The sequence below is a fragment of the Python bivittatus genome, unplaced genomic scaffold (genome assembly GCF_059951505.1).
Source record: "Python bivittatus isolate LINGU-HERP-01145 unplaced genomic scaffold, Pbiv_v1 ctg000480_np1212, whole genome shotgun sequence".
Classification (NCBI taxonomy): Eukaryota; Metazoa; Chordata; class Lepidosauria; order Squamata; family Pythonidae; genus Python; species Python bivittatus.
The window spans coordinates 50,608,260-50,629,344 of record NW_028277075.1 but is presented as its reverse complement, the minus strand read 5'-3'; the positions used below and the strand labels follow the sequence as shown (position 1 = coordinate 50,629,344).

Here is a 21,085-nt window from a genome sequence, read left to right as displayed (position 1 = left end):
CCAAAGCCCCGGGAACGGGAACGGAGCACCTTTGTAAGACTTTTTAAAAAAAAAATAACCCACCGATTTTTTTTTTAGCCCAGTGCCTTTGGCTTTTAAACTGGGAGAAAAAGAAGAAGGCGAGGAACATACTGCTAGTAATGATGGGTTAATAAAGCTGGATTTTTTTTTTAACGATCCTGTGAAGCAGGTTATTGGTAAATGCTAAGAAGAGATGAGAAAATGTGGCTTTTTTCTGTGCAAGGCATTGGCAGAAAGGAACATTGCTGTATGTTTAAAAAATGTATAAGAGGTTGTAAAGCTGATTCCACTACAGATGCAAGGATTCGCAGAGTGATGAATGGCAACGAAGCAATAAAAGTCACCAAAGTCTAAATGAATAGAATCTCGCCTAAATTAGCATGTGTGAACCCAATCCATTTTATTTTATGAATTCTAGTTATTCACATTTAGAATTGACAAAATATTTAATTGGTGGACACTACTTCAGACACGAAGGATTAATACTGAAGCTCAACCTCAGATACTTTGGCCACCTAATGCGAAGAGAGGACTCTTTGGAAAAGACCCTGATGCTGGGAAAGATTGAAGGCAAAAGGAGAAGGGGATGGCAGAGGATGAGATGGTTAGATAGCATCACTGAAGCAATGAGCATGAGACTGAGCAAACTCGGGGAGGCAGTGAAGGACAGGAAGGCCTGGTGTGATACGTTTCATGGGATCACGAAGAGTCGGACACGACTTAACAACTGAACAACAACAACTTCAGACACATTATGTGAAGATCAAGCTCTCTGGAGAAGGCTCTAATGCTGGGAAAGGTGGAAGGAAGAAGAGGAAGAAGACGACCAATACCAAGTGAATGGACTCAGTTACAGTAGCAGTGGTTGTGCTGTTGGAAGATCTGAAGGACAAGGGTGGGAATAGATCTTCCTGGAGAAAATCTACGCGGTTGTTAGGAACTGGCAGCGATTTGGTGGCACATAATCAAAATAAGCTGTTCATAGTGTTGTATTAGAAAGTGGCATACAAATGCTAGTAAATAAATAACAGTTCATTCTATAATTAGGGAATCTAAAGCTCAAAGAAGACGCTTTCCCTAGGTTATCCAGTGAGCTTAACCAAGTTGAATAGGGCAAGAATATATAGAAGGAGCCAGTGAATGAAGCTTTATCAGTCAGGAAGCCTATTGCTTGGTCTTGGGTTTGTCACTCTCCATTTATCATGTTTCAAAGAAGAGAATTGCACATCCCAAACATATTGGCAGAAAGATGTTTGTTTGTTTGTTTGTTTATTGTCAGAGGCCAATTTTTTTTAAAAATGCATACAGAACAAGCCAAATAAGTTAAAAACACATATATGCATCAGTTGAAACAATGTAATAACAAAATAGTGATAAGCCATGAGGCAGTAGCTGACATTAGAAAAATACCATTTTAGTCCCCCTGAACAGTGGCTGACCAATCCACACTGATCAAGCTTAAGCCCAATGACTTTTTATTGAATTGCAACGGAGAAAACGTATGATTTTTTTAGAAGCTTCTGTGAAAATATCTGCTAGCAAGAACTGTACAGTCTTGGACTTAATCCAGCCTCTGCACCTAGTACAAAGTGGGTGCAGTAAGGTAGGTCACCAGTCCTGCTCTAATGGGCATTACAACCGGGCTATTGCTGTGATGGCTGCAGCGGTGCTGTGGGCCTGTGATGCTCCACAGTGTTGCTCCCCATGGTTATGATAAGGAGAAAGCTGAAATGTTTTCCTAGCTCTTATTTGTAGCTATCATCTAAGAGTTAACCTTTGGGGAATAAGACAAATTCAAGCTCAAAATCTGCTATACCTCTCTAGTGTGCATAATAGGGTGCAGCTAGGATACAGTGATGAAAATTATACATCTCTTTTTTAACATTACATTTTTACCTGTACGGCATTTGTAATTTAATAGAATTAAACATTCAGCTCCCATACCTTGCTGCCAAGAATAACACATCTTCTATTTGGAGATGCAATATGGAAAGTATGTTCTTATATAGTCAGGTCCAGAAATATTGGGACATCGACACAATTCTAACATCTTTGGCTCTATACACCACCACAATGGATTTGGAATGAAACAAACACAATGTGCCTTAACTGCAGACTGTCAGCTTTAATTTGAGGGTATGTACATCCAACTCAGGTGAACGGTGTAGGAATTACAACAGTTTGCATATGTGCCTCCCACTTGTTAAGGGACCAAAAGTAATGGGACAATTGGCTTCTCAGCTGTTCCATGGCCAGGTGTGTGATATCCCCTCAGTACCCCAATTACAATGTGCAGATAAAAGGCCCAGAGTTCATTTCAAGTGTGCTATTTGCATTTGGAATCTGTTGCTGTCAACTCTCAAGATGAGATCCAAAGAGCTGTCACTATCAGTGAAGCAAGCCATCATTAGGCTGAAGAAACAAAACAAACCCATCAGAGAGATAGCAAGAACATTAGGCGTGGCCAAAACAACTGTTTGGAACATTCTCAAAAAGAAGGAACGCATCGGTGAGCTCAGCAACACTAAAAGACCCGGGAGACAATGGAAAACAACTGTGGTGGATGACCGAAGAATCCTTTCCCTGGTGAAGAAAACACCCTTCACAACAGTTGGCCAGATCAAGAACACTCTCCAGGAGGTAGGTGTATATGTGTCAAAGTCAACAATCAAAAGAAGACTTCACCAGAGTGAATACAGAGGGTTCACCACAAGATGTAAACCATTGGTGAGCCTCAAAAACAGGAAGGCCAGATTAGAGTTTGCCAAACGACATCTAAAAAAGCTTTCACAGTTCTGGAACAACATCCTATGGACAGATGAGACCAAGATCAACTTGTACCAGAGTGATGGGAAGAGAAGAGTATGGAGAAGGAAAGGAACTGCTCATGATCCTAAGCATACCACCTCATCAGTGAAGCATGGTGGTGGTAGTGTCATGGCGTGGGCATGTATGGCTGCCAATGGAACTGGTTCTCTTGTATTTATTGATGATGTGACTGCTGACAAAAGCAGCAGGATGCATTCTGCAGTGTTTTGGGCAATATTATCTGCTCACATTCAGCCAAATGCTGCAGAACTCATTGGACGGCGCTTCACAGTACAGATGGACAATGACCCAAAGCATACTGCAAAAGCAACCAAAGAGTTTTTGAAGGGACAGAAGTGGAATGTTATGCAATGGCCAAGTCACTCACCTGACCTGAATCCCACTGAGCATGCATTTCACTTGCTGAAGACAAAACTGAAGGGAAAATGCCCCAAGAACAAGCAGGAACTGAAGACAGTTGCAGTAGAGGCCTGGCAGAGCATCACCAGGGATGAAACCCAGCGTCTGGTGATGTCTATGCGTTCCAGACTTCAGGCTGTGATTGACTGCAACGGATTTGCAACCAAGTATTAAAAAGGGAAAGTTTGATGTATGATTATTATTCTGTCCCATTACTTTTGGTCCCTTAACAAGTGGGAGGCACATATGCAAACTGTTGTAATTCCTACACCGTTCACCTGAGTTGGATGTACATACCTTCAAATTAAAGCTGACAATCTGCAGTTAACGCACATTGTGTTTGTTTCATTCCAAATCCATTGTGGTGGTGTATAGAGCCAAAGATGTTAGAATTGTGTCGATGTCCCAATATTTCTGGACCTGACTGTATATTATTGGCAGCAAAGCTTGAAATGGTTTGGGAGCAGAATGTTCTACTTTTTTGATTGATTTTGGCTTGATTTTGATCAATTTGGCCTGATTTTGATTGGATTGATTTTGAAGGATGAGCCTTCTTATGTACTCTGTGAATACAACCACCAAAAGAGTCTGGAAACTCATATCTCAAATATTGGCAATCAGCAAGGAAATTAATATTTTAATGTTGTTAGCAACAAAGGAAGGCAAAGGATCTCTCTTCTAACAGTGCCAAGCTCCAGTGTGCATGAGAACACAGTCTAATAGTCTTATATAACAAACTCTGATTCCTGGACATACCCTACAGATTCACATATTCATTCCTTCCCTCATGTGTGGCAATGCTTTCCCTTTTGTGCTGGTTTCAGTGAAAATTGCAGATCCTGGGCTGTCTCGAATAATAAATGCTTACATGTGAGTGGAAGGAGGAATACATGATCCCAAAACTCCTTGATTGTTCATTTATGTCAACATAAACTTTGTTCAAATTTACATCTAAACCACCATTGGCCACTGTATGACATTGCAATGAATTAGCAAGAAGATGCTACAAATCTGTATGTGCCTTGTATGTTTGTACTAACAGTACAAAAGGGACATCAGTACTTTTGGAAAATAAGTAACACATTTGATTTGTTACAGGCAATGGACACTACCAGTCTATCCACAAAGTGTATGGCCTCTTGCTTAGGAAAAGGATGGATATAAATACATTTTTGGCTTCTGGAAGTGTCAATAATCCAGCTCAAAATCTACACAAATGCATGATGGAGCCAGAGCTCACAAGACTTTGCATGCTAGCCTTTACATTTGAGCTAGCTATCTCCTGTAATATCTTGTCACCATGTGTGATCTGTGCAGCTAAAAATCAGTTACTGATCTTAGTGGACTTTGCTCTCTTTGCTGGCACAGCAGTTCTTTAGAGCCCAAGCTGCTACAGACCCATTCTAAGGAGCTACTCTAGACATACTCAGGTCAGAGTTTATATACATTTTCTCACCCTGGAAAAATACTTCTATCACAAATTAATCTGGAGTACACTTGGCTACCTCAAGATCATATTACCCACTACACATTGGAATGACTACAGCTCAGTGACACATTTACTTTATATATAGAAGAGGTACCTTAAACGTATCACTTTTTCTGACAATGAGGCTAAAATTTTTCGGCCAACAGAGTTAGTGTTGAATCTTAAGAAAACTCCTCTATTAGGCAGTATAAAAGTACCACAAACATGATCAATACAGCAGAGGTGGGCAAACTATATATCGAGGAGACATGTTTTTTAAGAATTATTTCAGATCTGTAGGAAGTATGGAGCTGATGTCATTAGAGGTTGCAGTATTCACATTTTCAACTTTGAGGGGCATTTAGAAAATTTAAAGTAGACTTCAGAGGATTAACATGCCTGTCTCCTTTCTATTGGCAGCAGTGACTTGGGAGCTTTGAGGGCCAAACAAGACAGGGTATGCCTGTGGTCTGTCAACCCCTGAAGTAGATGGTCTGCCTGAGCATAAAGACAGCATAATGGAAAATCTTTGTGCTCCAAGTCATAGATACATATTTACGAATGGAAAGGTACCAGGTATGTTTTCTCACCGGGTGAGAAAAAAAATGGCATCCAAATAATTTTCAGTGGTTTAATGTTCTTGGAAGGCTTTTTCCTAATATGGTAATGATGAACTTGGGTTTGAAATAGTGTTATCGGTAAAAGAAAGTGTAGCAACCCATTTGTTTCTCATATTTCATTTAACATTTCCAGCAACTCCTTAAAAAAGCTGTGTCTTTTCCTGTGATTGCATAGGAGAAGCCATACAACCCTAGGAAAATATGGGTTTAAGGATATGGCAACAAGTGCAACACGCTATGTTCCAAATAACTTTTTTCTTTTTGAATCCAGATCTCTGCCTGGCTCTAGTAATTATTAACAGTTCATATTCTTTATCAAAGCAAGTGTTTGGATATTTTATTCAAGTAACGCTTGTGCTTCTCTCATTTTAATATACTGCTAAAAACAAACCTGTCAATTTTCTTCCTGCAGGAGATGCTCTTGGAGAAATTGGTATAAAGTCTGCAAAACTACTACTGTATGGAAATAGCCAAAACTCAACTGAAGCAAGTGAAGGATTCAACTAGAATATACATCTATGCTTTCCACATCTAGTTTAGTCCAAAAGTAGAAAAAGATCAAAATATGCATCTCGATTACTTATTTTTACCACTCTGAGTTTCAAACTTCTTCCTTTGTACAAAATATTTGAAAGCAACCTTCTAAACCTATAATATTGAGTACCAGCCCATAGCATTATTTCAAAACAAATATATCCTGCCAGAGATATCATAAGGTAGCATACTGGAGCTAATGAGAACTCAGAAAAAGAGACAAACATTTCCAAGTTAAAATCTGATTTAACGCAGGAGGCCAGTGGATTAAGTATTTTGATGTCAATTGCTACTGAATAGGTATTTGTAATCTAAAGGTATTATAATCAACATTTCTGCAGCATACAAAGAGCATAGAAGTTTCCTAGGAATGGAGTATCTTTCACGGGATATATTGGAAACTTTTACTCACACTTGGCTTAACTTCCTTTTATTCAGCATTAAATCTTTCCACACTGATACAAGTGTTTTTCCATGTAAGGGCAGAACTAGTTGTATGGCATCAAGGGTGATTTACAACTACTCTCTTTAATTAGACAAGGAACCCAGAAGCTTCATTTGCCACAGCAAAGTAGATTTCTACCGTAAATTTATACATGTGTTGCATAGGTCATGATCATGTTTAAAAAAATGTTTGAGGTGTTAATTCTAGATTTCCTTCTGCAGTTTTAGGGTTGTAAAAAAAAGAAAGGGGTTACAAAGATTCAGTAATAATTTTAATGCAATATAAATGGCTTTTCTGTCAGTCATTTGGCCTCCAAATACAAGGAATGGACACTTATTTTCTGAGCTGGTGAGTTTGTGGTACTGGTCAACCACTCACCTGGACCATGTCTGCAGTGGGCACCAGCTGTACTTCAGCATACTACTGGAATATATCAAATGACAGTAAATTGGATAGACTGCCAGAAGTGAGACACATGGCCAGAGGTCATGTAACTGTAACAAGAACATACTCTACAACCAAAAACATCAGTAATCCAATTACAACTGTCTTTACCCTGAACTGCATTCCATTCAAAGGGCTTGTGCTCACAAAAGAGGTCAAAAGATGCTTGCTTTCAGCTTTTGGTGATGTATTCCCTTGGCATTTAGGAGAAAAACTATACATTCCCATTCACTATTTAGAATATGAATCAGTAGGTTTTATTGTTTTTAAATAGTAGTTTTACAGGTGGATTCCACCCCTATTTACAGAACACTTTTAAGTACAATATAAAACAATTTCATAAAATACAAAGTACAGATTTCCATAAGTCTTTATGTTCATCAGGTCTAACATTATACACCATCATCAGAAGCATCTCTCTCACCAAAATACTGCAGAAAGATAGTTGGATTACTAGTATAGAATTGATCTAGTAACTTCTTTCGCTCCTTGGCAGAGAGAGTGGAGTCCTCATCAATAGTTTTTAGTAAAGACACTAGTTCCTCTTTTGTAGTCTTTTTGGCACTGAAATGATATTCACATTCATCAAGCCTCTGGCAAAAAGTATATCCTAGAACAAGAATAAAATTCATTATTAAAAATATAGAAATTTGGGGTGTTTGTAGTGGTTTTCTTAAATGTTCACACAATATTCACTTATTTACAATTCATAGAGTGATCCTGGAGATTTCCATCTTTTTAGATAAAGGTGGAGGATCTGTCTTGCTTAAGCCTCTTACCCCTTCTCATGGAAAATGCACTTTAGACCTGAAGGGGTCACATGGCCCTAGATTAATCCTAACTCTCTTTTCATGAAGTTTAGGATGTTTAGTGTTAGAAAATGGTAAGCACTGTGATATTCAGAACTTCTGAATAAGTTAAAGCATCATGTAAAATATAGAATAGTCCATCTTGATAAATTTATTTACTTTTAATGTCACTCTTCCCCCTCAAAGAGCAGATTTTTCTAGACTAGCTTATTTAGCAGCTTCATTTTCATAGTGGACTATGCCCAGGGCAGCTCACATTAAAGTTTATTATTAACATGACTAAAGCTTATGAAAATAATGTTTACCAGTATTCAGACTGGAATCTGTGCCTCTCTGTATAGCCAGAAGCTTATCACTGACCATTTTATGCAGTGTCCCTGGAATCTTGAGTAAAATAAAACAACATGTCAGTCATTAAAAATGGAGTAGACTACGCATAATAGTGTGGAGAAGATGACTTAGAGATACCTACCTTTAAAACGTCTTTCTGATAGTCCACTAGAAATAAAATCAAAAGATCTGTTTTTCCTTTAGATAATGTCTTATTGTTGACTATGGCTTTGGAGAACATTCTTTTCACAACCATCCTGTTTTCACTCTATAAACCATGGGGGGAAAGCAGAAGGATTAAGAGTTTGTAATGCTAAAATTACAGCATATATTCTGTTTTCAAATGCTTGCTCCTTAGTTCTCAGTAAATTGATCAACTTATAAAAGTGCAGTCAACCACAGTTACACAAATACAAGCAATTTTAAACATTATATGAATGAGGATGATTTATTTCAGTGCAACCTATATGCAAGCATTCTTTGCATTCTTCCCATGGAGTCCCTTCCAGTGCTTAGCTGTGTCAGCCGCTGTAATTTAAAGCTTCCCTGTATTGCTTGGCAATATTAGAAGTTCAAAATCACGGGGTAGAAATCCATGCTGAGGTCACCTTCTCACTTCAGTGCTCCTCTTTCTCAGGAGGAATGATGCGGCCATAGAAAGTTTACTTATTTATTACATTTGTATGCTGCGCAACTCCCAACGATTCTAGGCAGCTCACAAGTAAAATTGTCGTCTTTTCCTATATAGTCTTTGATTTCAACTATTAATCAGTGACACAGGGAAAATCCACTGTCTAACGCAGGATTCAGGAACCTGCAGTCTTCCTGATGTTTCTGAACTACAGTATTGATTGCTCCCAATGAGGTTGTTGGGAGTTGTAGTTTAGCCCATCTGAAGGTCCCCAAGTTCTCTGTTAGCATTCCAATGTCTCCAGTGTCACCAAAGAGCATGAAGAAGGTTCACATGCAATGTACTTGCCTCACTTTGCAGCTTAAGTTCAGAATTCTGAGCTATCACAGCCATGAAATAAAGCAGCTTCCTGAACTCCTCTCTGGCTGGGCTATCCAATAACTTCAAATAGAGCTGAATGGCTTCCAAAGCCTGATCAGTCTTTCCATTAACTAGAAGGAAAACAAAACAAAATTGCTACATTGCTTTTTCTATTTAAGTACTGAATGACCAAAATGTGCAGAGTTTGCCACCTCCCTCTTATTACAAACTATGTAAGAATGCTGAAATATAAATTTACTTAGATCAGATTGATTAAATCAATATACAGTTTTTTTCATGCTATGCACCAGTGCCATTAGAAACAAAAAACAAAAAACAGGGACATAGAATCAGTCTCCAAGGATAACTTTTGTAGACAAGATCCCTACCAGTCAGTTGGCATGATAGTCTATTTCTTACTAAAATAAGACGTTTAGTAAGACCATAAATATTTCTGAAAATGATCACTTTATCAAACTTCACAGCTTCTGATCTAATTAGAATCCTAGTTATTTGTTAGCTATAAATAATAACAATAAGACCACTATCTCTGGCAGTAATGACAAACCAGCAGAATATAATCTGCTGGCAAATCCCTATCACATCATAATAGATATCCATTATTCATTATGGAAGTTTCCTCTTGTAAAGAGTACATGAGCTGTCCACATATTGGCTGTTGTCTGCTTAGCTTTAGAAATTAATTCTAAGCCCAGTCATGATTAAGGATTACATGCAAATACATGACCTGCAGGCATCTGTAGTAAAGATAGCTTTGGTTAGGATCGTAATGGTCCCATGGCTTTCAAACTTCTGATCTGGAGAGGATCACTTTCATATGTATAAATGTCACCGATCCTCTGCATGTTACATAGGTTCATACAGGTAAAGCTTTATGGGTGACATCATTGCATCAGTAGAAGAATTTATCCTATAATGCTGCATGTTGAAGAAACTGGCAGACAGTTCGTATTCGATACAGTTGCTCACCTTCACTGGCCCTCACATAGACTGGTTTTACACACTGTGATAAATCATCGTTGTTGCTTGATTTTGGCTTAGCTATGAACTCTGGCACTGTGGTTTCTAAATCATGGATTATGACTTAACATGTTGTGTAACCTGGCCATTATAGTTCACTTAATAAACTATGGTAAAACAAAGCATGGTTTAGTGTGACATGTGAACCTGAAACATAATACACTTGTTGAAACTAAATACATGTATTTTAAATGCACATCTGACCTCAATTCTTTTTACTCCCATCGCATCTTAGGTTACAAGAAAATAAGTAACAGCCTGTATTTATGCCTCTCCATTGTCTTTATAAGCAAGCCTTTGTACATTTCCCCCCCTTTTCAAAATAGAAGCAGCATGCCTGGAAATCCCATGGATACTTGTTTTCTTCTGGATGGCCCCATTTCACCAGCACAGAGCCACTCCTGCATAATATAAGGGAAAGCATGACAAATTAAGCACTTTGCTTTTCACATATGTAAGCATTCACTTACCTAGCAACTCAGCAATTCCCAGGTGGATTTCAGGCACATGATTTAGCAATGGTTCCTTCTTTTGGCTGTAATACCTCCCAATAGTATCAAACAACAACAGTTTCCCCACATGCACTTTGTCAGGCCGATCAGGTAAACTGCGGCTTACTTCAACCACCATCGCATCTGGGAGATACTCCAAACAGTCAATTGCTGCTGAGAGCCATTCATCTGCCCTAGAAAAAGAAAATTCCTACAGCTCTCTGTTGACTGTGGTACCGGTTCTATTGCAGGTAACATTTTGCTGTGAATAAGTAAGTCCCACTGGAAGTCAAAAGAATAAGTAAGTCCCACCGGAAGTCAAAAGAATATGTTAGGGCCAATGAACAATGATGAAAGGATCTTTGTTTAAAGAAGATGAAGTAGCCACTGAGCAGGACACATCTGGGTAGGGATTACAGCACTGAGAAGGAGAACACTTCCCATAAACCAGGAGTAACCAATTTGCACCCCATGTACAGCCCACAAGACCCCTGCAGAGTGTGTGTGGGGGACTTAAGGGACAAAATGTGTGCCTGGACCCTAATGTTTTCATCACTCGTAAACACACCTCCCAATCAGTAGACTTTTCCTATTGGTGGCCCTTCTAAAGGGGAGGATTGCTCCTGTCTTAAGGTCCTCATCTGGTCCCTTTTCCCCCAAAGGCCATAAAAGCCAGACATGTCTCCCATGGCTTTTTTAATCTCCCCAAAATTAAAAACATGGCCTCAAATCACAAAAAGCTGTCCATGCTTATGCTATACTCTATACTTGAACCCCTTCCTTCCCTGCCTGAAAAACAGCTATTATTTGCTTGGGAAGGCAAATAAACTTGGCTGATAAATCCATTTTTTGCCTTCCTATTCACACAGATATATATATATATACACTTACTGAGCATCACCAAAAGCTTTCAGAATTTCTCGGTCTAGATAGTTGTTTGTGATGCTACATTCAGGTTCCTGCTTTGTTTGTGGAAATTGGGATCCAATCTTGTGGTATTCAAGTAAAGAGTCAAGCAATGGAAGATCTATTAGCTGCAGGAGACGGGCAATTGTTTGCTCTCCCCAGACTTCATTAATGACTAGGAAAGATGAAGGGCACAAACGAAATAGTGAGATTGTTAACAAACATTATATAAAGATCAACAAATGTAATCCAAAATTGCAGTACTTATGTCTTTGCTTAAGGGCACTGACTATTCTGCTGCAGAGAACATTAAAATAATTTATTCCTGCTGCTTTATTGTCAACCACAAGAGTACTCCAGAATAAATAAAAAAGTAGATAACTAATAGAGATGTATGCAGCAAACAGCAAGGACTTTGATGTATCCAAAATGCTTTACATTTTTTCCTGTTGAAATTGCAAGCAATCTTTACTATATGGGAAAACCAATCATGTAAATCATGCTAATAAGGATGCATAAAAGAAAGAAAGCCTTGTTAACATTTTTCCAGCTAGAACAATGACACCCTTAGCTTGAAGTACTAAACAAAGAACTTGTTTGGGGTTTTCTACATTTTTTCGGAGCAATTTGCAAAGCCAGACACAAAAAAACGATAGAACTAGCTACTAAGTTAGTATCAGATTTTGTTCTTGTTCAAGAAGCAGATTGAAAGAACATGGCAGCAACATGTTACAATCGTCTTGTTTAAACCAGCTATGCCTTGGGAAGAATGGACTATTTGTATTGCTGATTTCTAAGTGGTTTGGTAACTGTGCCACAAGTCAGGCCCAAAGTATGAGACAGGGCCACAGTAGTAAGTTTCCTGTTCCTTCAAAAACTTGTATCTCTAGTTTTAAAAATTGAAAGAGGGGAGGCAGCAGCAAGTGCTGGAGAATGGAAATCTTTGGTTTTATTGTTGAGGCATTGAGAGAGTGAAATCACCCTCCCTCCCCCATCTCTGGCATGAACATACCTATTTTATGCACCCTCTGGTCTGAATTGTTTCCAGATTAGGTCAAGAGCTGCAGGTTGTTCCCCAGTGATCTAGGCTGTCATTATTGTCAGGCACCACCTGCTTTTTTTCTAATGTGTTATAGACTCATACTCCCTAAGATAGCCATGGTGTAAGGCCATACCATAGGTTAGACATCTGATTTATCATCTTTGTGAGAAAATTAGCAGCTATGAAGAATTCAGACAAATACCCCACACATGTTCTTTTGCTTGGAACTCTGCATTTTATAATGGACATGATGGAAGGGAGATTAATTTACTGGTTGCCTCTGGTTTAAGAAATAGAAAAGCTTTGCTGGAGATAGTTTGATGTCTATTCCCTTTACCTTGATGAGATAAATGTGAGGATGGATTTACTTGAGGAGAATTAACAGGTTTTAGACTCAAGTTTTCCAAGAGATCCTCCAAACTTTCTGACCTCACTGATGGTGTACCAAGTAATGCTTTTTTCTCCTGCCTGTAGTTAAAAAAAAAAAAAGGAATGGATGATCCAAATATCAGTACTGATAACAATAGTTAGGTCATGTCTCTGTACACAAATGCTGACCTTACCAGAAATCCAATGAATATAGATATACTTCCCTTAAAAAAAAATCATAAAATATTTTGTGTACAATTGCATAATTAATCTACATTAAATTACTACATGCATTGTTCTATTAAACAAGCAATTCTACGTAAGTTTACTTATATTTAGGAAGCCTCAGAATTCTTTCATACTGTTGAGCTAGAAGCTACCTGGTTTGTTAGATTTTGGTTAGCAAATCATATGAAGTTAGCAATAGTGGTATAACATGGCTTACTGTAATTGTAACCTTAATAGCCTGGTCACTGTAATCAATATAACCACGTATTTAAGCAAATAATGGCTTAATATAGTGGTATGTGAAGCCTGTCACTGAATTCAGTACGGCTAGAAGTTACAATAAATGGATATAGGATTGTCACCTGAATCACATATCCAATTAGCGTTTAACGATAAAGCAAAACAGAGCATGTTCAACATAATCTGCAAGGGTTGTGGCACATTACAGTACAGTCAAAAGTTCTTTCTAGTTTATGAACACTGGGACAGCATTTTAGTTAAATCTCAAATGCAAGAAACATAAACAAAACCCTAAATCATATAGATAAATCTCATGAAGATTACTCCTTAATGTTCATGTACCTCCCTATTAAAGACATCAATTTTAAAAATCTACTTTTATTCCACGTAAGAATACTGTACACTGAAACAGCTCGCCAATTAATCATAATAATTATTCCATGTGACTGAATCTTAAGCATGTGATCTCAAGTATATCACTTTCCCATTAGCTAGGATAATACAAACTGAATGCACATGTATTCATTAGATTTAAATCCTGCCTTTTGTTATCACAGCTCAACATGGCACACATAGTGGTTACTCCTCCTATTTTTTCTCCACCACAACCACCCTGTGGGTAGACTGGGCTGAAACAGATTGACTGGTCCAAAGTCATCCAGTGAGCTTCTGTGCCTGAGGGTGGACTAGAAGCTAGGTCAGTAATATATGGATTTATACTGTGGAAATTAGTCTCATTTATCCCCAGTCAAAATCAAAGAGAAAAATTATCCCTTCAGTTGGGACTAGTATGCAACTTACATTATTTCTTTATGAATCTTTGAAAAGTAATTATCTAGTTATTTTACCACTGCAGTCACCCATAAGCTTCAGTTTAGATATAGATTGATCTAAAATTGCATTACTGGATTGCAGTTAATCTTTAGTCATACTTTTTAATTAATATGGCAAACAAAAAGGAAATACATTTAACAACATGCAGACAAAAGGCAATATTTGTGCTAGAGATCAGTACAAAAGAAACATTATGCAGCTTATAGTTGTGATCTAGTTAGTCTTAGTGACATTAGCTTCTCCATGTACTGAGGAATGCAGCACGGTCAGTAATTAAAACAACCAAGAGTGGCTGCCTAAACTTAGATAACTGGAAAAGTTTTTCAGCAAACTGCTGATGAAATAGCAATTAAATGAGTTGGACAGAAGATTCCTTTTTATTAATAACATGAAGCCCATACAACATTCTAGGTGATTCTAATTCAGAGCAGTAGGCAGCCAACAATGCCCCTTTTCAAAATACTTAATTTCACCACCACAACCCCCATGTTCCATGTTCTTTCTTTTAATATTTAGCATTCCACTGCCACCAAGCATGGAGGGGCATTTACAATAGTTTTTATTCATAAATGGTGTCATTCAGATCATCTAACAAATTAATTCTCCAAGGGTAAATGGCTAATAGATTCTAGAATTATTGCCAACATTTATATTATGCAAAATAGCTTGCAAGCTTCCTCACTTTTAAGCATCCTGTCTCTCACATAAGGAGTTACTTATTTTCAATATACAGATGGGCAGTTGAAGCTAAAAACAGCAATTTGACCAAAGCTGCTAAATGGTTGTGGAGGAGTTCATTTAACAATACAAGATCCAAGTCCAGTACCACCTGCCAATACTCATAAATTAGCTTGCTAATGTTAAATTGCAATCTAACTGGTTTACTTTTGCTAAGTCAGGTAGCTTTGTGGCTATGTTATTAACATTCAGTGCCGCTGAAGTCAGATTAAGATATTCCTTGGAAACACTTTTATGGGTGTCTCTCCTTTCTGAAGTCAGATTAGTGGCACCAAATGTATGGCCTTTTTTTTTTTTTTTGGGTGGCTCTCCAGCTGTGAAACACTCTCTCCAGAAATACTTCAGTGGTCCTTACATTGTTAGTTTCACATGGTAACATGATTCAGTTCTTTAATACTTTAATAAGCCCCTATCTAGGACTCTCTGGATGTTCTACAAAACAGCTCTTTTAATCCCAACATGCTCACTTTGCCATAGGATTTATACTCCCATACAACTAAGAGGGCATAGAAGTTGGGAAGATGCAGCTAGCCCAACCAGAAAAATATAACTTCCTCTCTAGTTTTTCAACACTTTATCTTGAGCATCCACACACAGACCTTTGCTGTATAAAATGACCATCCTGTCTTCCATAGAGGCTCTTCACTTGATTCACTGTATTTGAGAACCTGTAGAGGCTGCAACTGCTATCCTCAAACACGGATCGTTTGTCTTTTCCAAAGACTTTAGTTGAAACAGCCTCAAACACTTTGTAGTCCATCAGCGCTTGGCATACTCGTACAACTTTAATCCGGTTAATATCCGTGTCACCAAAGTATTTGTTTTGGAGAAGATGGGCGTAGACAACATCCACCGCATCAGAGCCAATAAAACAGTCATTGTAACATTTTAGATTCTGACGTCGCTTTTTCACTTCAACTTGGGTCTGAAGTGCGTGGATAACACTGCTCCAAACATAAGTAGCTCCAAATGGTCTCTGTGCCAAGCTGAAGCCTTATGAAGCAATACAGAAGATGCATTAGCAGATGCATTTTCATTCTTGAAACTACAATTAATGTGCTGCACATTTTAAAGAATCCTTTCCAAAAGGGGATATGATTTACCAAGGAAATTCTACATTTGCTTCTGAAGCTTTTCTCTCTCGCTTGAGGTGGCATTAGCTAAAACCAACTTATTTTGGTGCTATTGGAGCACAAGAAATTTTGTTTGGCAGGCTGAAGCCCACACTCTAGAAATGGGCTGGGCTATGGACTATTCTGAGATGGCTTAGGTGCTTTAAGAGATGAAATTGATACCTGGAGCACCTGCCAATACTAATTTTGGCTCTTAAAATTTCCCAGTGACTCCATGCCAATGGAACAATGGGCACAAAATGCCCCTATCCATGTAGGTTGTGCAAACCACCAAAAAAAAAAATAAATGCTGGTGATTTGCTTGTGACTCCCAGCACCAAACCTTTTGTACTCTCATTCTAGTGAATAGCACTGGATTATAGTAGTATTCCTTTCTCCTTCTAGATGTTCCAGCACAAAGTTGTAGTCCAATACTTCTGGAAGCAACAAGTTGGCAAAGTCATTAATAAATATATTCCCCCTTTCTCAGGAATGGTGCCATTTAATTTTAACCAAGTAGATGCAACTACTGTATTTGGCTGATTGTTTACATGGCATTAAAGTAAAACTTCCAAATGATGCTTTGAAAAACTTCATCAGAAGGTGGACCAATTCAACTGTAAAGTACATGCTGTTGTATGTAAAGGATTCTATAATCAAAGCCCACAATGGCCAACTAAAAAAAAAAAAGAGTAGCTGCTAGCTGGATGGGGAGAAGACAATTCTCTAATGCTGTAGCAATGAGGCACTTGCCACCTTCTAGAGATTGCTACACTTCAGCTTCCTGTACCCCTTATCCATGTCATGCTGGCTGGGACTACTAGGAATTTCTATGGCTACCTCACCTCTGCAGTACTCAAATACACAGATACCTGTTTGGGGAAGGCTAGTATCAGTTTCCCATAATCCCCAGTCAACATGAGTTATTGAACCAATGTCCAACAATCTTGAAGAAACCATGCTGGAGATATTGACAGACCAGTATGATGATTCAGTAAAAACAAGCTACATATTGTCAGTGGTGATTCTTTTGTTAAAAAGCAAGCAAAAAAACTACTGTATGGTGGAAAATTGAGTAAAAAGCAGTACATAAGGATATAACAGATAAGATAACTCAGTGCCATATAGGGATGTTGTTTTGATCTAAGACCTTTGAAAACAAAAACAGGTTCTATTTAAGATTAAAACTGTTGTAACAAAAATATTTCTTCCAAAAATATTTATTACACTTATTACTCATTGTGCCTTATAATTAGCAATCATCCACATAAGACATTATTAAAACAAATTCCTCTGACGTGTGTATGTAGTACATATATCTAATTCAGTTGTTAATAAAACAGTCAGCTTGTAATAATTGTGAATAGGCTACTACTGTAAGAGCTCCTGAGAAATATTCTATTCATTTGACATATTGGCAGGGGGTTCTGGGGTGGCTCTAGGGTAAGGCTGAGTAGATACCAGCCTAGGGACACCTAACTTGAAAAGACTTCCAAAAAACACACTAAAAAAAAAAAGCTAAAAGCAGTAACAGCACACTCTGTGCACGTGCTCGAGGATTAAATATAATTTTGCAGAATTGTTGCCATATTACAATGGGTGCTAACATAATTACTGTGTAAATAAGGTGAAAATGTCCAAGAAAAATATTGTCCAGGGCTGAAAATCATGAGTGTAAAGCTAGAAAACTTGAAGAAAAAAAAGAAACAAGAGGACACCTTTTTGAAATTCCTAATAAAATTGGAGGATGAGCCAAACCATAGGGGGCATCAGAATATGACTTTGCCCAGGGTCCAGAATGTCTAAAGGTGGCCCTGGGGAGGTGTGAAACCTCACCTTGGAACCTCTAAATAGCCCCTTTCAAGAACATGCTTATCAGATCCATCACAGTAATATATCTAAAGGCATTCTGCTTAAACAAATGAAACTAGATTTTGTGTGTATGTGGCTTGGTTTGCCGATTGCTCAAAACTTAACCCTGAACTGCTAATGAAGCCACAAAAAGTGGGTTCACAGAGATAAGCCCCAAAAGACAGACTGCAAAAACTATTTTGACTGAGGGCACTATGTGAATGTGGCCTATAGCAACTGGAAAGAAAAGAGAAGAAACAAAGCATTGTTGCTAAAATTGGTATAACTACATATGTTGGTTAGCAACATTTCAGTTAAGAGAGTTTCCTAGTTTGCTACCTACCCCCAAAGTGGGAAGACAATATTTCCTCTCCCTAAATCGGGTACAAAAGCAGAACTTCCTAAAAGGATCCTAAAGCAAAGATAGAGCTTTTCAAGCTCAACATAAACCATTATTTATTGATGTCTTTTATAAAGAGGCGGTAAACTAACACCACTAGCAGCCATTCTTAACTTTTTATGAGAAAGGGGGAAACTCACAAGCCAGGGAGCCACTTCTGTTAAGGCAGAAAGGTCGGGCATGAAGCACAAGAGAATCTTCGTTTACAAAACGGCTTTTTCTCCTTGAATAATACAGTGGAGAGAAACCTTTGAAGCAAAGTCAATAAAGGGAAGTCTTGCACAAAGATAGCAGGTCTGGGAAGTAGGTTAGAGGGAGTCCGCCTATGCACACACCCTCCCCAGCCGGCACAGGCCCGGGGCAATCGCTGCATATTACTACCACCTCGCCCAAAGCAGCGGAGCGGATGGGGAAGTGGCGAGGCCTTCCCCCCAAATCCGACTCCACGCCACCCGGAGTAGAGAGAGGGCCAGCCTTTCCTTCCTCCGAGGCAAAGGCGAACTCCCATCAGATCAGAGGGGCGCAAGGAAGCTGCAGAGGTAACAAGGTAAGAGCGCGTCAGCGTAACAAACCATTCAGTCCTGTTCGGGGCAAAGAACCCGAAGTCCCCCCCCCCCAGGAAGGGCGCGTGAGGGGCGAGGACGGAGAGCCGCACCACCGGGACCGGGGGACCCATCTCTTCAGAGCAGCAGCCCAGGGAAGCGTATTAGCGCACAGACCCGACGTGAAGTTGTCAACCGTCCTTGTTTAGCTCTGAGAAGACAGCGCGGGAGCAAAACGAGGGAGCTCTTCCTTCCCTGCAGCACCACCACCGCCACCTTTAAAAAATCCGTCCCGACCGGTCGAGTTTCCTTACTCCTTTCTATAGACATCATGACACGCTGGCCGGCTGCTTACCCTTTTCTGTAAACGAAGCCTTAGCTCCCCTGCCCTCCCCCTGGAATGTACCCCGGGAGTCCACCGTTACCTGGGGGTTTATTGGCGGGACTATACACAGCGGCGAGATTCAAAGCTGCCGCCTTCTCCTTCACCGTGGCCATCAGCGCAGCTGCTTTCGGCAAACGCGTCTCGGCGAGTGATGCAAACGATCGCTGCCTCCTAATGGTCTCTCCGCAGGGGTAAGTGGGCGGTCCCTTATATGTGGAGTCCATTGCTATTGGTCCAAAGTGGCTCTATGAGCGGCGCTTGTTGTGCGCTTCCATTCTAAATAGAGATCACCGGAGGAGAGGTGAACGTCTGCTCCTAGATTTGGAAGCTGGGCTGTAGCGAGCGACTCTTACCACCTGCTGCAAAGGCTGATTGCTCGGGTGATTTTCTCTAACTATTTTGCTGCAATAGAATAATGGGTAATCTTTGCCTTGCCGAGGGTGATCGAATGTGAAGAAGAGATGATTACTGTTCATATCCAGTTATGGAAAGAGAACTTCAGAAAGTTCTCCTCGCTGTGTGAAAAGATGAGTGGTTTCTGATAGGAAATTCTTTTTCCGTCCAGTAGAAATCCTGCCCTGTATTACTGGTCCTAAAATCCTAGATAGAAAGAGAAGGATGGTGAGCGGGTTGGGCAGGTAAGAATCGTCTGCAAGTAGTAAAAGGGCCTGACTCTTTCCAACAGAGTGCATATAGGTGTCTACTTGTGCCCTAGCCCAGATAAGTGTGATTAAAAATGCAGCTTTACACATGTATAATCAGATATCAGAAGTAAGCCTTATTAAGTCCAACATATAACAGCCAGTATCCCTCACCATTGGCCAGTAACTGCTGGAGGCGGGGATCCAGACCTACTGCTTGGAGCAAACTACTGAGATAATGATGCACAGTGCAATCTCCACTTATGTGTAAAAAGTCTCAAGAACTGGCATTCAGCAAAAAGTTCAGATCAATAAAGCTATAATTATGGAGCCATTTATTTTCAAGGAGCAGCTGAAAAAAGCTTACGCTGCCATGTAATATGGGTGTAATTCTAACATTCAGGATTCTCATATTAAATGTATTGGTGTATAGCAGCAGCATTTATCATACATAGTACTTGGCTCATTGAGAGACAAATTACAAAATGACCCAACAACATAATTGTTCAGTGTGTCAGAATGTGAAGAACTAGGCCAGCACAGAGAGAACAGAATATGTGTAAACATTGCATTCCTTGTTTTATTTCACTAGATACAAAGCAGATGCACAAGTCTAGGCATAATTTATCAGAAATAGCTCCCATTAATGGAACTTGTGTTACTCATGACTAAGTATTATTGATTCCAATGGGTTTATTCTGTGCATGAATGAATCTAGATCCAATTCATTGGGGATTACTCTGAGGTAAGTGTATAAAGGATTGGTGCCAAAAATAGAATTAATTTTATCCTGTTGCATTTCATCCACATTGATTTTTATGAGTTAATTAGTATATTTTTTCTATTAAAAAAGCAAAGATGTGCTTCCTGTCTTTTGGGACTTCTTATAAATAAACCTGGTGGTCCTGGATGTATGCATTCTGTTTGCAGCATTAAGCCTAAAGCAGATATTGCCCTAGTAAGCCATTTTGTGTTTTTCTATACTTGATAAACTTACTTAAAATACTATCCCTAGGATATTAACATTTCTTTTTCTTTAACATGCCCTTTATATATTAATACCCATAATAGGTTCTAGCAGATCCTATTAAGAGCAAACTTGTAAAGGAAAAAAATAGTCATGAATAAATGCCATATCAGCATTTATAAATTACTTGTGTTGAAATACATTGTATATTGAGTTTCCAGATTTTGACATAAAGATGACAGAGTTTGCTATGTATAGTTTCAGCTGCTTTTGTCACATCAAGGCACAAAGGAAAGAATGCAAAACACCTGTCTGATTCCTTGAAGGTCTCTAAGGCAGGGAAAACAAGAAAGTTAGGGGGAAAAAAGTACCAAAGTATGAAAGTATTCTAAGTCATTTTTTGTGCAT

The 21,085-nt window shown here is 39.0% G+C and overlaps 1 protein-coding gene across 1 annotated transcript; it reads right to left on the bottom strand.

The window, feature by feature from the left end:
• Positions 1 to 6,266: 6,266 nt before the first annotated feature.
• DEPDC7 (DEP domain containing 7) lies at positions 6,267 to 19,241 on the bottom strand. Its single transcript, XM_007426991.4, has 9 exons — positions 19,110 to 19,241; positions 15,379 to 15,772; positions 12,708 to 12,838; positions 11,314 to 11,503; positions 10,402 to 10,616; positions 8,879 to 9,021; positions 8,042 to 8,167; positions 7,875 to 7,953; positions 6,267 to 7,370 (listed from the first exon to the last, which is right to left on the bottom strand). Exons 1-9 carry the CDS (start codon positions 19,180 to 19,182, stop codon positions 7,153 to 7,155), a joined length of 1,569 nt encoding a protein of 522 aa, XP_007427053.2. The 5' UTR covers positions 19,183 to 19,241; the 3' UTR covers positions 6,267 to 7,152.
• Between the last annotated feature and the right edge of the window lie 1,844 nt (positions 19,242 to 21,085).